At 40.9% G+C, this 17171-nt stretch overlaps 2 protein-coding genes and 1 pseudogene across 2 annotated transcripts in view; 2 read left to right on the top strand and 1 right to left on the bottom strand.

The window, feature by feature from the left end:
• The window catches only part of LOC131280760 (uncharacterized), a 56195-nt gene extending 43166 nt beyond the window's left edge, over positions 1-13029 (top strand). Inside the window, exon 6 of the mRNA XM_058309242.2 lies at positions 12806-13029. Coding sequence (XP_058165225.1) covers positions 12806-13025 — 220 coding nt within the window. The 3' untranslated portion in view covers positions 13026-13029. The remainder of the gene's footprint in view (positions 1-12805) is intronic.
• LOC139440203 (dnaJ homolog subfamily C member 2-like) lies at positions 269-2740 on the bottom strand (annotated as a pseudogene).
• Positions 13030-14015: 986 nt separating the features above from the next.
• The window catches only part of LOC131280707 (uncharacterized), a 47130-nt gene continuing 43974 nt past the window's right edge, over positions 14016-17171 (top strand). Inside the window, exon 1 of the mRNA XM_058309119.2 lies at positions 14016-14159. The gene's annotated coding sequence lies outside the window, so the exon portion shown is untranslated. The remainder of the gene's footprint in view (positions 14160-17171) is intronic.

The following is a 17171-nucleotide window of genomic DNA, read 5'->3' as shown; positions in this document are numbered from 1 at the left end:
TATGTCCATTATCAGAAAATATGACTTTTTCCATTTCAATTTATTCTGACTCTTACAGGAGTTAAAGAGTAGAGTATTATATTGAGGATACAGTACTATTGGGGTTTACCTTTTTAGTTACTTTTACTGAAGATCTTCACTTCACACTACTTTAACCCACTTTTTCCTGTCTTTTCCTTTTGACCTGAAGAACCCCCTTTAGTAATTCTTTTTTTTTTTTAACAATATTTTCACTTTTATTATAAAAGTGCACACACAACAAAGATTGTCATTTCTTGGCTCTACTTGCATTCAGCACTTGCTCTTGAGCAGCTTTCTTCGCTTTTACCATTTCAGTGAGTTCCTTATATCATTTCATGCAGTCCTGCTTTGTCCTGCCAGGCACTGTTTCTGCTATTTTTTCCCATCTTTCAGGTGTATTTACTGGAAAGCTTGTTCCAAGGCTTCTGTTCTGCTGTCCAAGGAATAGAACCTGTGCATGGTCCTTCAAATTTTTCTAAAGGTGTGGCATTATCTGCTTGTGGCATCACTACATGTTCTTTTTAAAATTTATCAAAAACCTTTTTTTAGTATCATTTTTTTATGAGGGTCAAGTCTTTGGAGACTCTTTGGTTTGCCATTGACATCTTTGGCATCCAGAAGATGAATGTACGTTCATGTAGTGGCAATAACTTCCCATCTAGAATTTGTTCTGGCAGGGAAGAGATTCATAAATTTAATTAGTAATTTTAGATCATCTTTGGACGAGTTTTTACTGCCATTTCCACCTCCACCAATTGATTTCTCTGCATTCCTAGATGCTCGTTGAATACAAGCCTCAGCTTCCTCTTTCTTTTTTCTAATTTGCTCATTAGAAAAGAACAAATTATCCCCCAAACTGTTAATATGGCTTGTTTTTCCAGAGGAGTCTTTCTTACTTTTTTTGTAGATGGTGTGAATGTTCAGGCACTGTAAGCCTGCTAGTTCAAGCTGATCACAAAGTTTTTCATTTTTACCTTCTTTGCCTCATTGTCAGGAATATGATTCCAGGTCTTGCTTGAATTTTGAAGTTTTTTGTCTTTCCTTTTTAATGGCTTTTTTTCTGGATCTTTTTCCTTCTTTGCCAACAATGCTTGCTGTCTGATTTCCTCGTCTTTTTCCTTAGCTAACTGAGCAGCTTTTAATTCAACTTGTCTGTTTTTCTTTAGTTTCTTTTTTTTTTTTAAAGATTTATTTTTATTTATTTAATTCCCCTCCCCTTTTGCTGGGTCTTGTTTCTTTGTCCGCTTCTGTTGTCGTCAGCGGCACGGGAAGTGTGGGCGGCGCCATTCCTCGGCAGGCTGCTCCCTCCTTCGCCCTGGGCGGCTCTCCTTATGGGTGCACTCCTTGCGTGTGGGGCTCCCCTACGCGGGGGACACCCCTGTGTAGCAGGGCACTCCTTGAGCCCAGCTCCACACGGGTCAAGGAGGCCCGGGGCTTGAACCGCGGACCTCCCATGTGGTAGACGGATGCCCTAACCACTGGGCCAAAGTCCGTTTCCCTCTTTAGTTTCTTGTTATTTTCATTTTCCTTCTGTTTTTGTTTCTTCTCTGCTTCTTTCCTGGCTTTTTCCTCTTCCTTGAATTTTTTAAATCCTTGGATCACAGCTATATACATTATCAACTAATGTCCTTATTCTGTTCATTTCCTTTTCCTTGTTGCTCTATTTTGCTTTTCAATCCATCTCCTCTCATCACAACATTCTAGTTTTTCTTTTCCTTCTTCATCTGAATAAGGAAATTCCTTCTAAGAATCGAAATTATACCAAAAGGAATAAAATACATCTATGTCTTCAAATGATGAGTTCATATCACCAAGTTTAGAAACATTTTTCTTATTTGACCACCTGGAATTCCTTTCAAACACTGGAACACACTTTGAAGAAATTGTCCTTTGCCTCACTTTTGGGAGGAACTGAGTTATCAAAAGTAGGCTCTACACTGTTAAATATTCGTCTTTTCACTGGATCAGACAAAATTTCATAAGCTTTAATTACGTAAGTTAAATAGTCATTATCCTCTTCTTTTATTGGTTCACCAGCTACTTTCCATTTGTCTGAATGATGTTTTAAAACCATTGTTTTATAATCTGCTTTTGATCTCTGTGTAGCTTTGCATCTTACATGGCCAAGTCCAAGAACTTCATAATGATCCTGGTTCTTCTAGTTTTGGGGATCAAGTGTTTTCAGTGTGGGAAACTCTTCTATCTGCAACTTATCATCTTCTGAATCCTCTGATAGCTCTTCCTTATCCTCCAGCTCCAAAGGTCAGAGTGTGGGTGATGTCAGTGAGCAGGTTGTCCTCAATGCCTGATAGCACTGGAACCAGCCCTGCGGGCACATCAGTTTGCATCCCAGGCTGAGGGCATTTAGTGTGCCATCCAGCTCTATCTTCCAATCCAAGACTCAAGTCTAGGCTCTACGATGCCCAGAAACCAGCTTACAGACACGGCCAATCCTTTTTGTTTATAAACTCTCTGTTTCTGTTTATCTGTATTTTAAAGTCTCCTTCATTTTTGAAGGACAGTTTTGCCAGATAAAAAAATTGGGGGCTAGCAGTTTTTCTCTTTTAATACCTTAAATATATCATATCACTGCCTTCTCATCTCCATGGTTTCTGATGAGAAAATTGGCACTTAGTCTTACTGAGGATCCCTTTTATGTGACAAATCGCTTTTCTCTTACTGCTTTCAGAATTCTCTCTTTATCTTTGGCATTTGGCATTCTGATTAGAATGTGTCTTAGACTAGGGCTATTAGGGTTTATTCTATTTGGAGTATGTTGTACTTCTTTTGGATGTGTACTTATGTCTTTCATAAGAGTTGAGAAATTTTTGGTTATTATTTCCTCAAATATTCTTTATGTTCCTTTTCTCTTTGCTTTGCCTTCTGAGATACCCATGATGAGTATGTTCATATGCTTCATGCTGTCACTCAAGTCCCTGTGACACTTCTCAATTTTTCTATTTTTTTCTCTGTTGTTCTGATTATATGATTTATATAGTCCTGTCTTTTAGTTTTCTGATTCATTCTTCAACCTGTTCAAATCTGCTGTTGTATATCTGTAGTATATTTTTTATTCATTTTAAAAACAATTTATTTAAGTATATCATTCATACATGAACATACATAAAAATAAGTGTATAGTAAAACTTATGAACTTACAAAACAAACAGGCCTAACATCATACAGGGCTCCTATATATCATCCTACCACCAATACCTTGAAATTTTGAGAAATATTCGTAAGAAATGATGAAAGAGCATCATCAAAGTATTACTAATTATGGTTTTATATTTTACATTTGATGTATTTTCCCTCCAACCCACTCTAGTAGGTTTTTGTTTATAAGCTATGCAATTTATCTAAGGTGTACAATCAGGGGCATTTGATCTGATCACTGAGTTGCACATTCATCATTTCAATTAATATTAGAGCATTTTCATTACTCAAAAACAACAACAAAACCACTATCATATTCATATTTTTAGTGTATTTTTAATGTCCATTATTGTGCCTTTCATCCCCATCATTTCTGATATGTTTCTTTCTAGACTTTCATCTTCTTCTTTATGCTCATATATTGTCTTCTTAATATCCGTTACCTGTATATTCTACATTAGTTTATTTCTATTCATATTTTCCTTCATCTCTTTGAATTGATTTAGAAGATTTGTTTGAACTTCTTTGATCAGTTGTTCCAAATTCTGTGTCTCCTCTGGAGTTTTTTTTTTTAAGATTTATTTTATTTATTTTTCTCTCCTTCCCCCTCCATTGTCTGCTCTCTGTGTCCATTCACTGGGTATTCTTCTGCATCCACTTGCTTTATCTGGTGCACTGGGAAACTGTGTCTCTTCTTTTGTTGTGTCATCTTGCTGTGTCAGCTCTCTGTGTGTACAGCACCAATCCTGGGCAAGCTGCACTTCTTTTCATGCAGGGTGACTCTCCTTGTGGGGCACACTCCTTGTGCGTGGGTCATCCCTACGCAGGTGTGCCCTGGGTGGCAGGGCACTCCTTGCATGTGGCAGCTCTGTGCATGGGCCAGCTCACCACATGGGTCAGGAGGCCCTGGGTATTGAACCCTGGACACTCCATATGGTAGATGGACGCTCTATCAGTTGAGCCACATCCGCTTCCCATCCTCTGGAGTTTTAATTTGTTTCCTTAACTGAGCCATATTTTCCTGTTTTTTAGTATGGCTTGTAATTTTTCCTAGTGTCTGGGCATCTGATTATTTTGATGTTAACTTAGAATGTCAGTTTCTCCCACTTGCCTAGGATTTTATTGTTGATTGGCTTTGTGTTAAGGCTTTTCTTTGATGTTTGATCCAACTTATTCTGGACCTTTGAAGGAACTTGTGTTTAACTGTTCAAATTTTCTAGCTCTTCTATACATGGCTCTTGCCCTGGGTATGTGGTCAAATTTTTAAGATTGCCCTTTCTGCATGCAATTGTTTCACCTCCAGGAGAAAGCTTCCTTTCCTCTATCCCTGCTCTGGGACTCTTGATCTACTGTTTGTTTTTGTGCAGAAATTTCTCCCCAACTCTTATTATTTGTTTAAATTCTCTCCCTTACTCAGTTTCCCATTCTCCTTACACTTTTTCATTTGGGGACCCATTCTGTCTTACAGCAATTCAGTCTTCCCTGACCTTCCTGCCTACCGACCCCCCCCCCCCCCAATTGGAGTATTGCACCCTGGGGAACCAGATAAGGCCAATCCAGAAAAGTCTGTTTTGTGTTTAGGTGTTCCAGCAAACAGAGACTGGATTAAGAGCGTGCACCTCGGCCAACAGTTCTGCCATGGTCTCTTTTTTCCCTGGGGGGTACTTTTGTATGTAGTACTTCTCAGCCTTTTGTGTTCTACCCTGGAACTCTGCAGAGTTGGGTCCCTGTTCCTTGATATGCTTGGGTTCTAACTCACTGCTGTGAATGGCTCTATGGTTTGTGTGGCAGGAGGGAATGGGCCATTTTGCCTTGTGCTACTCCCAAGTTGTGTGGGACTGAGAGAGAGAAGGGTCAGTACTGGCAGATCTGGGATGGAAATCTCCTATCTGCTTTTGGTGTTTGTTTTTCTTTTCTTTCAGTTCAGCATTTGTGGGATCCTTCTCTGGCTCTATCATACTTGAGAGATCCAAGCAAGTGGTCTTTGTCCATTTATTAGTTGATTCTGAAGGGAGTCTTTTCCAGGGGATGTCTTCTTAAGTCTCCATATTGATGATGTGACTCTGCAATTGCAATTTATTGATTGAGCACTTGCCAAATTAATATAGCCCTTTAATTGTTTTTCTCAGTTTTAAGGGAAGCTACTGTCTTTAAAATTCCTTTGCTGCCTTGCCCAAGGAGGGTTGGAACAATGGCTGCCCTCAGAGCCAGCTCCCAATGATCTGAAATAGCTAATCAAAAGCAGTGATCAGGGGAAGCAGACTTGGCTCAATGGATAGGGCATCCGTCTACCACATGGGAGGTCCGTGGTTCAAACCCCGGGCCTCCTTGACCTGTGTGGAGCTGGCCCATGCACAGTGCTGATGCACGGAGTAACGTGCCACACAGGGGTGTCCCCTGCGTAGGGAAGCCCCACGCGCAAGGAGTGCACCCTGTAAGGAGAAAGAAAGTGCAACCTGCCCAAGGATGGCGCCGCACACATGGAGAGCTGACACAACAAAAAGAAACACAGATTCCCTGGTGCCGCTGATAAGGATAGAAGCAGTCACAGAAGGACGCACAGCAAACGGACACAGAAAGCAGACAACCGGGGGTGGGGTGGGGGGGGAAGGGGAGGAATAAAAAAAAATAATTAAAAAAAAACCAAGATCAGTGATCAGAGCGAGTACACACCCCTGGAGTTTCAAGACCAGTCTTCATGTCCCACCCTGTTGCCAGTAAGCTGCACCAGGGGCCGGAAGTGCAGTCCCCACTGCTACATGCCCTGAGGCTGGGGCAGGGAAAATCACAGTTGCTGAAGGAACTCAGCAGTATTTAACACAATTTGCCAGCCTCTTCCTCCTGCTCCTCCCTGGATGCTGCACAGTGTTCCACTAGACACCAGAGATGCAAAATAGTTTATTCAGAAAATTCTTGGCAGTTCAATAGTTGTTTTGGTGGAGAGCCTGATTCCTGGCGTTTCCTAACCTGACATCTTCACACCATCCCTTTCTAAGCTCACTCATGTATCTTTTTTGTTATTGAATTGTAGGAGTTCTTTATAAATTCTAGATATTAAACCCTTATCAGTTTCCAAATATTTCTCCCATTTTATAGGTTGCCCTTTTGCTTTCTTGATAAAGTTCTTTGATGTACAAAAGTTTTAAATTTTGATTCAGTCCTATTTATCTAATTTTTCTTTTGAGGCTCATGCTAAGCAATCGTCATCTAACACAAGTTCCTGAAGATGTTTCCTTATGTTTTATTCTAAGAACTTTATAGTTTTAGTCCTTATATTTAGGTTTTTGATCCATTTGAGTTAAATTTTTATATGGTGTGATGTAGGGGTCCACCTTCAGTCTTTAGCATATGGCTATCCAGTTCTCTAAACATCATTTGTTGGAGAGAATATTCTTTCCCCACTGAGTAGACTTGGCACCTTTGTCGAAGATCAGTTGGCCAAAGGTGTGAAGGTTTATTTCTGAACTCTCAATTCAATTCTGTTGGTCTATATGTCTGCCCTTGTGCCAGTAACAGCTTCCATGCCTTTGCATTCTTTGGAAACAAACTCTGAATTCCATTACATGGATGTTCCATGAGGTTTTTTTGCACCATTCTCCTATTAATAAACATTTACATTTTTCCAATTTTTCTCTATTGTAAATAACAACCCTATAGTCATTTTTTTGTTTCCTTGATACCTTTCTAAGGCTAGATTCCTAGAATTGGAACCACTGGATGAAAGGATAAGAAGATCCCCATTTTTTCCTGTGAGTTTTAGTGTCTTTCTATCTATTCATCTTTCTATGTATTAAAGCCATTAATCCTTTATTATTTGTGGTAAATATTTACCTCTTCATTTTCCTGTTTGCTTTTTAATTTTATAATTAAGACCTAGGTGTTTTAGCTTTTATTATTACCCAACTATCCATGTTTTAAGATCTCTTCTATTGTTTTTATAACTGGAAAAATCTTGCCTCTTTCTGAGATTAATTAGACTCATCACCTTTCTTTTTCTTTCTTCTACATTTAACTAAAAATTTTGTTGTATGTCATGTAAGACAGTGAGATTCTAGCTTTATTCATGCCACTCCAATAATAATGATAGCTAATACTTATTGAATGCTTCTTTTGTGTAAGTAACTATGTGAAACACGTTATATACTTCCATGAGTTAGTTACTGTTGCTATGCCAAGGTCAGGGAGATAATAAGTACAAATTTAGCTCTGTTTGGTACCAAAGCCTGTGTATTTATTTTATTTATTTTTAAAATTTTTTTTTTTTCTCTTCACTTCCCCTCCGCCCCCACCCTTCCTCCCCCACCTTTTCCCCCCCACCCCACCCCAGCTGTCTGTTCTCTGTGTCTATTTGCTGCGTGTTTTTCTTTGTCTGCTTCTGTTGTCAGCGGCACGGAAATCTGTGTTTCTTTTTGTTGCGTCATCTCCGTGTGTGCGGCACCATTCCTGGGCAGGCTGAACTTTCTTTCGTGCTGGGTGGCTCTCCTTACGGGGCGCACTCCTTGCACGTGGGGTTTCCCTATGTGGGGACACCCCTGTGTGGCAGGGCACTCCTTGCGCACATCAGCACCGCACATGGGTCGGCTCCACACGGGTCAAGGAGGCCCGGGGTTTAGAACTGTGGACCTCCCATGTGGTAGACAGATGCCCTAACCACTGGGCCAAGTCTCCTTCCCCTGTGTATTTAACTACAACCCTTTTTTATCTCTCTGGCACCATTTCTGAATACACTTACTATTATCCACTGATTTGAATTCTTAATTTAATCCTATCTGCATTCTTGCATACATCAGAATCTGCTTTTGAACTGTCTATTCTGTTCCACTGATCTGCCTGTTAGGTCTTTAGCTATTTTAATTATTTAGATTATATAATATGAGAGAGGTAGTTAGAGTATGGTGGTTAAGAAAGAGACCTTGGAGCCCAGCTGGTGGATTAAAATCCATGCCCCAGTTCCATCCATTCATGTGAACTAGGGAACATCACCTAATTTCCCTGTGCCTCGTTTTCCTCATCTGTAAAATGGGGATAATAATAATAACTACCTTATAGAGTTATTATAAAAGATTCCTAATACAAGTAAGCATTCAGTAAAGCTAGTTATTATTTCTTAATATCTGGCACAGCAAATAGCCTCTGGTTACTCTGTCTACTTTAAAGCATCTTAATCTCACTAATTTATTCATCCAGGTAAAAATAGAATCTGTTTTTAAAGTTGAAAAATGTCCTCACAGTGATGTGGACCAGGTAATATATTTTAATGAAAACAAAACAAAACTTGGAGCCAGAACTCCCGGGTTCATTAGTAAATGGGTATGGGATCTTGCGCAAATCATTCAGACTCCCTGCTCCTCAGCTTCTTCAGTCATTTTGGGAAAATAACACGGCTTCTACTTATCACAGCAGGTTGTTGTGAAGCTGAAATCAGCACAATATGTATGAATGCTTTGTAGGCACTAAAGCGCTAAGCAAATAAAAAGCTTTTTTAATAATAACTCAGCACCATCAGAGTGAGTTTAGAACCAAGAAGAAATGGTTTGGCAGAGAAGGTGGAGGAGAGCAATTTAGCTGACATGCAGCAGAGATGAGTAAGGTGCTATTATACATGACCCATCATAATAAACTGTGTCAAGGGAGTGGTTTTTTAACAATGGGAATTGCTAAAGTTGCTAGGATTTGTTTCCAAGAGATTTGTCATATGCAGAACCAAAGCTTAAATAAGAAGACCGGCAATTTAAAAAATACGTTACTACAAATATTTCGGCAAGAAAAGCAGAAAAAATCCTAACTTCCCTGGTTATTGGTGTTAGAGACACCATGGGGATTAAATGAATGCTTGCTTTATGAAATCCAATTTTAGACAAATCAGCCTCTTTATCCTACCAAATTCCCTTGCATTTGGCTCAACATAGAACAGCATAGAAGTTTAATATTGAATTAGACCCAGAGAATTTAAGAGCAGGAAGAAACTCAGTCTTCTCTAACCATAATGACAAGTCCAAACTGGAATAAACTCTGTGGATTTATCACTGGAGGCTGGTCTTAGAAAAATAGTGAACCCTCCTATCCCAGGCCAGACCCCAAGGTGCTCCATCCAGTAGAGCAAATTCCCCAACAGGGTCCACCTGTGTCTGTTGTCTAGGCCTGAATCAGATCTCTGTACTGTAGCTGATAAAGAGCTGTTCCTCTGATTTTATTAATATTTGCTGTTACAATATGGTGGTGCAAGAAAAGTGCTCTTCTGGGATCTCCAGGGTAGCTTCTAGTCCTGACACTGCCATTTCCTAGTTGAATGTTGAGGAGTACAATGGTCCTTATAATGTAAAAATGGTCTTTTATAATGTAAAAATTTAGAGGCCAGGCTGCGGAGTTCTACATGACTCTCATGCTCCCATTTGTCAACCATGGAATTTGGGGTACTTCTCAAAGTCTTGCTTTCCTCATGGAAAATGTGGATCCTAATAGAATCAATCTTATAGAGTTGTTGAAAATATTAAAATAATGCAACCAAATAATTTACATAGTCTGTAGGATATCATAAACACCCAATAAAGAATAATTATTGATTAGCATGTATTGTTTCCTTCTCTGTACTTTGGCTCCCTTGTCCGTAAAATGAAATGAGATATTTTCCAAGCATCCTTCTGGTCTTATATTCAATGAATGCCCCCCACCTTTTGAATTTTGCTTACTATAAATTCTTAGGCCAATATGATTTGAGATGTTGTTCCTCTCCTATTCCATCCTCTTTCTTGGAGTGGTCCAGCTGACCGAAGCTCTGGGATAGTTCAGTTTATGACTTGGAGAAGAACTGTTTCCTCAGTCCTGACAATGATTTTTCCTGGGAATGACCAACGAGTTGAAACTTGTTGAAATGTTCCGTGCAATTATTAGGTCCTTTTTGTTGAATGAATCTACTAGGTAATATTTATCACCTGCTGGAGAATCAGAGGTCAACTTCTGGTCCTCAGGCAGGAGAAGAGCAAGTCCAGTTGCTGCCAACACTTGGAGAAAAGGCAGATATTGGCGTGTGAGGTAGATTGGTCTTTATACATTCATGAAAAGTCTGTTTCTCTAGGGTCCTGCTACAGGGGTTAGAAAAGGAAGCATGGCTTTTAAAAGAGTCATGGGGAAACTTTTCTGAATTATAGCTGACTACTCTTGATTAAAGTGGCATTTATATAATGTTAAGAGATATGTTGGAGTTTTTGCAATAGAGCTTTTGTAAGGAGAGTGCTTTTTTTCTCCCAATGATTATAGGTATTTACACTTTATAGGCATATTTAGCTTTTTTTTTCTTTCTTTCTTTTCTTTCTTTCTTTTTTTTTAAAGCTTTCTTTTAAGAATAATCCAAAAGGTCCATTTGTGCAAGTCACAGAAAAATAGAGCCATGTCTAGGCATTGAATGAAAGGGCTGAGGTATGAACTTGGAGAATGATAATTAGACTTAGGTTTCCTGCTGGGTTTATAAATGTGTATTGTTAAGCTGACATTCTGCCAGCCTTCAGTGTTTATAAATGGAGTGGCACGGGTGTGTTGTGTGGGGAAGAGTGGAAATCTATGAGTGCTGTGCTTTTGTTGTATTGTTTAAAAATCCTGCCCTCTCACCTCATTTTTGACAGTGGGGTACATTTACATAAGAATGAGGAAAGAAGGAGGGAGAGGCAGAAGAGTAAGCCACTGAAGAGACAAAGGGGAAGAGAGAGAAAGGCATTGTTTTAATAGAACGTTTCCATTTTCCAGCTACTACTGGCCCTTGCCCACCCTTCTGGCTCTGGCTCCTTCCCCACAGGACTTACTGATAAGCATCTCCCCCCTCTTCTCCAAAAAGACCTCATGACCCTTGCCTTATTGCCAGGGTCTCCATCCCCAGTACTCCCATCCAACAGTGGTGTGACTATTGTACCTCTCCTTCCTTCATCCAGTAATCGTCTATATAATATATAATCTCCAATTACTTATTTTTAATAATTTTCTAATCTTTTCAGCACAGCTCTTCTTATTCCCCATGCCCCTCAACAAACCAATACATGTACACACACACGCACACACACATACTACACACATGCACACAGACAACCCATTTCTCCAAACACGCCAAGACCCTCCTAGAGAGATGCAAGCTCAAATTTAGGAATTTTCAAATGCAACTTAAAATGAAAAACTTTGGGGATTCCTTTTCGAATCTGCTGTGAATTATGGACTTGCTGAGGGTCACCTTAGGCATTCTTTCAGGTTGGTGCTGAGGATTTTTGTGTTTTTTTTTTTTTTTGGGGGGGGGTGTTGTTTTTGTTGTTTTTTGAGCCCCCAAAAATGTCCAAGTTGGAAATGCCCAAATTGCTGACTCTGCTCAGAGTAAGTGGCTCCTGTTTCTCCTAATGAGAGTCCAGGCATTTCTGATTATTCTCAAATGCTGGTCATTGATCCAGTTCCATCCCCAATTCTGTATTAATAACCAAGAAACCCAACAGCCCACCTTTGGTGACTGGAACCATGAATTTAGAGGCAAGCCAGCAAATCTATATGGACATCAAACAGGTGGTGGTAGTCTCCTAGAAAGCTAAGGATGAGTCCTCGGGATACTATCTCTGCTTGCCAGCCTGACTACTGGTGGAGTCTTCTAATAGCATATCCTAACAGCCACTGCCTGGCATGCTTGGTACATGAATGTGTGCCTGAGTGGGGGCAGGGCAGGTAGGAAGATGGACAAGAACCAGGAAGTTCTCCTCCATTGGCTGATCCTGAGATACAGAGCCCTGGTAAGTTTGTATTCTATCAAAACTATGCCCACTGCTCCTGTAGCACCTGATACAGCACCTAAGAAGCAGTACTGTGGAGTGGAGACAGTCAAGGTGGGAGTTTGGAGTTGGTATGCCTGGGGTTGAATCCTGGCTTTACCCTGTAACCTAAAACTCAAACCTTTTCTTTTGAATGAGGATAAATAGTACCTTTCTTACAAAAAGGCTATGAATTTTACCTGTGGAATGAATAATGAATATTTATGAATGAGTAAATGAATGTTCTAAGAGGCTACCTCGATATCAGGATCTCAGTCTGAAACCTAGAAACTAGGGACTTTCATATTTACCTACACTTTCCCACCTTATTATTAATGTTTCCACCAAACTGTAACAGTAATCTCCAGTATTTATAGAGTGCATACTGGTACCAAGCTCTGAGCTTCATGTGCATGAATCAGAGAATCCTTCCAACACTTCTGTGAGGTATTGATTTACCCATTTTGCCAATAAAGAAACCAAGACTCAGGAGAGTTTATCAATTTGCCTAATTTCTAGTTAGCAAGTAGCAGAGGATCCAAACTTGGATCTCATCCAAAACCTGTCATACATCATGCTGTTCCTTCACTAATTGTTACATTTCCTACAGCCCCTGGTATAGGGCTTCACACGCAGGAGGTGCTCAGTAATGGTTTCAAACAATGGTATGCACTTAGTAAAGGCTTGGCTAACGACTGGAGGGTTTCAGAATAATGGTTCTTGCAATTTAAAGGAAGTTTATTAGATCAGTGGTGAAGAGGGGGCTACAAAGAACTCAGACAGAGCCATTGACTGTCTTCCAATTGTCAAAGACCAAGAAATTATCCAAATCTTGAATTCTTTTATTTGAACAGAAAAACAGAAGAAGCTAAGCTAAAAAAGGAGGGATTCAATAAACAACTTATCCTACGCCACTATAACGACCCTGAAGAGGTGAGCACGGATGGGCATGGGTCCCAGTGTTTCTGGTTTGAGCTGCTGAAGAGGAAGCCTCAGATGCCAAAGACCCAAGAGGCTGACCCCGCAATGAAAAAATTCCATTACGCCCTGATGGATGGTTCCTCTCTGACCTAATATCCTTGTGAAATTCTCAAGGGGAAAGGAAAATGGAGGAAGTAGGGAGTGATGGAAGGGGCTGACAGGTAGGGCATTTCTATTTCAGCAGTAAATCCCAGGAAACACTGGGAAAATGCACCAGCTCTGAGGAGGTTCGATGCCTTCTGTTTAACCCCTTTCTCTGAAAGGTTCACATTCCCTCATTTTGGAGGCAGAAGTCTGAAAAAGGGGTTGGGGCAAGTCCTTTGGTTTACATACCTCACATTTATTTGAAGGAACCACTGTAGCCAATATTAAGTACCTGAAGGCTCATGTATTTCTGAGAAAATGTGTTCTCCTTGATTCATTTTCCTGATTATTGGAGAGAACTACAAGGGCATTTAGCATCTAGAGAGTTTAGTTAAGAGAAGAGAGGGGTTTTATGATAAATTTCTACAAATCCAAAATGGAAAAAGCCACAAAAGTCTATCAAAGTCATTCTGTAGAGATTGGAACAGATAAGTTATGTGAAATTGTTCACATATCCTTAATTATCCATCAGCCCTCCTTCACCCCTGGTATATCCATCCCACAGATGTTGGTGGGGAGACCTGATCCTCCTGCTCTGTGCTGGAATGATCTTGTTGAGCAATGCTAGTCACCACTGGGCAGCTTTGGTTTCCATTAAGAGGACAGTCTGGCCAGACATTCATGTTATTAGTCACAAGATTGGTTTCAATGAACTTGGGGCTGAAATGAGGGTGCAGGTAAAGTGAATAGATGGCAAAAATATGCAGCCAGGAGTCAGGGAACCCATGTGCTGTTCTGGCACTGCCATTATCATGCTCAGTGACTGGGAAATTGAGTCACCCTCTCTGGAACTCCAATGCCTTATCTGTAAATAACTGAATAAAAATAAAATACAATAGGATAAGTGTGTGAGAGCTGGCATCATTCTATATAAGAATAATTATTAACATTATTGTTGTTTTTGTCAAATCAGTTCCTTAACCTGAATTTTATCTATCCCTCTGGCCGCCTAGCCATCTGCCAAAGCTATTCTGACCTCCCTTGGGGTGGTGTGTACACCAACATATTCAGTGACCTGCCAAAGGCAGTAATCCTTGGAACCTTTACACCTTTTGGATGTGGTAGCATTTCTATTCCTAACAGGTTTGTGAGAATCCAGACAAACTAGAACTTGGGGGTTACTTTTGGAGTGGGGGAAGAGCTAACTCTCAACAGGGAAGCAGAGGAAAGAATCTTTTTAAGTGTCAATCTAATTGGAAAAGCAGGTAAAGAAAATGGAGCATATACATGCAATCATGGTTGTTCCTTATACAGACTTGCAAATTAGCACAGTCCATGAGACCGCAGATCTCAAAGAATCAGATTGCACCATTCCTGTGGTGATGCACCAGAAATCGGTTGGTTCTTATAAAGGGTATTTAGGGAAACGGACTTTGGCCCAGTGGTTAGGGCGTCCGTCTACCACAAGGGAGGTCCGTGGTTCAAGCCCCGGGCCTCCTTGACCCGGGTGGAGCTGGCCCATGTGCAGTGCTGATGCGCGCAAAGAGTGCCGTGCTACACAGGGGTGTCCCCCGTGTAGGGGAGCCCCACACGCAAGGAGTGCACCCATAAGGAGAGCCGCTGAGCGCGAAGGAGGGAGCAGCCTGCCCAGGAATGGCTCCGCTCACACTTCCCGTGCTGCTGACGACAACAGAAGCGGACAAAGAAACAAGACGCAGCAAAAAGACACAGAAAACAGACAACCGGGGGAGGGGAGGGGAATTAAATAAATAAAAATAAATCTTTAAAAAATATATAAATAAATAAATAAATAAAGGGTATTTATTTGAGGTAGGAGAAGACAGATGCCAGGCCATAAAGCATAAGTTACTTCCCTCACCGAAGTCTATTTTCACGTGTTGGAGTAAGATGGCTGCTGACATCTGCAACGATTCAGGCTTCCTGGGTTCCTCAGGGCTCAGCTCCTCTGTTTTTTCCACAAGGTCAGCTATAGACTATCAGGCTCTGTCTCTTTCCCCAGGGCTCCAGCTTAAGACTTCAGCATCAGACTCCAACATCAAAACTCCAACATTAAGAACCCCCCCACTCTGTCCTAGGCCATGCCTTTTATCTGTGAGTCTCCACCCACCAAGGGGGAAGGTTCAATGCCCTAATGATGTGGCCCTATCAAAGCCCCAATCATAACTCAGTCACGCCCAGATAAAGACCAGGTTACAAACATAATCCAATATCTATTTTTGGAATTCATAATCATATCAAACTGCTACAAAGCCCCAGGAATGCACACCTGGGGGGACTGAAATAGGAAGGCTGCTATTTAGGTGAGCCACATGTCAGCTGCGTCTCCTCCCCTTAAGAACTAGATAACATTTGCAGGACCTCCACTGCATGCCTGTGGAAAGCTTCACATTCTCCTCAAGATTTCTGGAAGTTTTAAGGGTTAACCATCTTGTGGCATCCCCTGGCTCTGACATCTTCCCTCCTCTGAATCTTGTTCTATACTTTGCATCTTCATTTTTGGCTTTATTTTAAATTTGAACCAATTAGGGAATTTGTTCCTTTTTCTTGAGTTTCATGCATGAAAAGCAACTTATCTGAGGCCTCCGTGAAGACAGAAGAATTTCCTGAAGGTTTGGCTGATGAGAAGTTTACTGCATAGTAATGCAAACAACCTAAATGGAAGGGAAAATGGGTTAGAGTGTCCTTAAAAGTGCTTCAACTGCCTTACAGTGTTGCCCAGTATTTCACATTTTCCTCTTCTGGATTTTCTTTCTTTTCTCTCCCTTGCTGTCTTAGGAGGCCCTCTCCTCCTGTCCTCCCCAAATCCTTCCATTTTCTTGTGGAAGAGAAATCCAACTGCCCCAGTCAGCTGACTTTTGTGTATCCAAATACTTTGCCCACGGTTTGGATGAGATATCCTAGGTGGAGGACAGAGGTGAGAGATCAAGGAAAGGGAGTGCAGTTCACTTTCTCCCTCACACTGCCTTCATCCATGCCATTGCTGTGGCAGTTTTTTATTCATTTGCTTCTATTCTCTTTCCTTCCTTCCTTTAGTATGTATCTATTACATGACAGACACCAGAATAAGGAGTAATATAAAATATGGTTCCTGCATGTCAGGAGCTTATGTTACAGGGAACCTTAAAGGCAATACCAAAAAAGAAAAAATAGAGGAAGTTGAAACAAAACCTATCCACAGCAGAGAACTAAACAAAGTCCTTGCCCTTGTATAGCTTCCATTTTTGTGGAGTGAGACTGAATAAACAAATATATGTACTATTAGGTGGTGAAAAGTGCTGAAAAGGAAAATAAAGTAGGAAAGGGGGATTAGAGAGTGGTGGAAATTGGGAGTTGCTATTTGTTGTTGGATGGCCAAGGAAGGCCACTTAGATAACATGACATTTGTGCCAAAACTTTAAAAAGTGAAGGGCAAACCATGCTGTCATGGAAGAAAGTGTTCTAAATAGAGGAAAAAGCCAGAGCACGGGCCCCTGGGTAGGAGCATGCTTGATATAGCCAAACAAAACAATGATTTCTGGAATGCCGGCTCCTGAGAAGATCACCAAAATCATCCATTGATAAGACAAAGTTTATTTTATCCTGACCAAGGAAAGGGAGAGCACCACCTTGACCTATCTTCTTAGAGCACCCAGTGTTTGAGGAATGATTGAGTGAGCTGCAGGGTGCTATTATCAGGGAAACGTATCAGTACACACATTCAGATGAGCAGGAAATACAACTTTTTCTAATTTTCTATAATTCAATCTGATTTCTAGGCAAAGATCCTTTCACTGGGTGGCAGAAACCTTCAGCCCTGCTATCCTTCCTCTCAGTTCTATGAGCTGATGAAATGCCAAAGCATTGGAACTGAGGGGAATGTCATCTGGTCCTAGGTTATAGTTGTCTGCCCTCATTCCGAATGGGCTGCAGACATTGGTCTCTGATGCACCTGCTTCAAGGCCTCCAGGTCAGGCTCTCTCTTGAGGGCTTCTGCATCCTTCCTGGGCACATGGGAAACATTTGTCTGTTCCTGTGCTTTGCCAAATGTGGGGAAACTCAGTGAGACTGCCCCCCCCCATCTGCATAGAAACCTCACCCAACTATCTTTTCCATTACTCTTGAGCCATCTAGGGCTTAAATATTATTTTTAAAGTC

This window comes from Dasypus novemcinctus, chromosome 12, assembly GCF_030445035.2.
Source record: "Dasypus novemcinctus isolate mDasNov1 chromosome 12, mDasNov1.1.hap2, whole genome shotgun sequence".
NCBI classification, from domain to species: Eukaryota; Metazoa; Chordata; class Mammalia; order Cingulata; family Dasypodidae; genus Dasypus; species Dasypus novemcinctus.
Note: the sequence above shows the minus strand (reverse complement) of the source record. Positions and strands in the feature narration are given on the sequence as shown.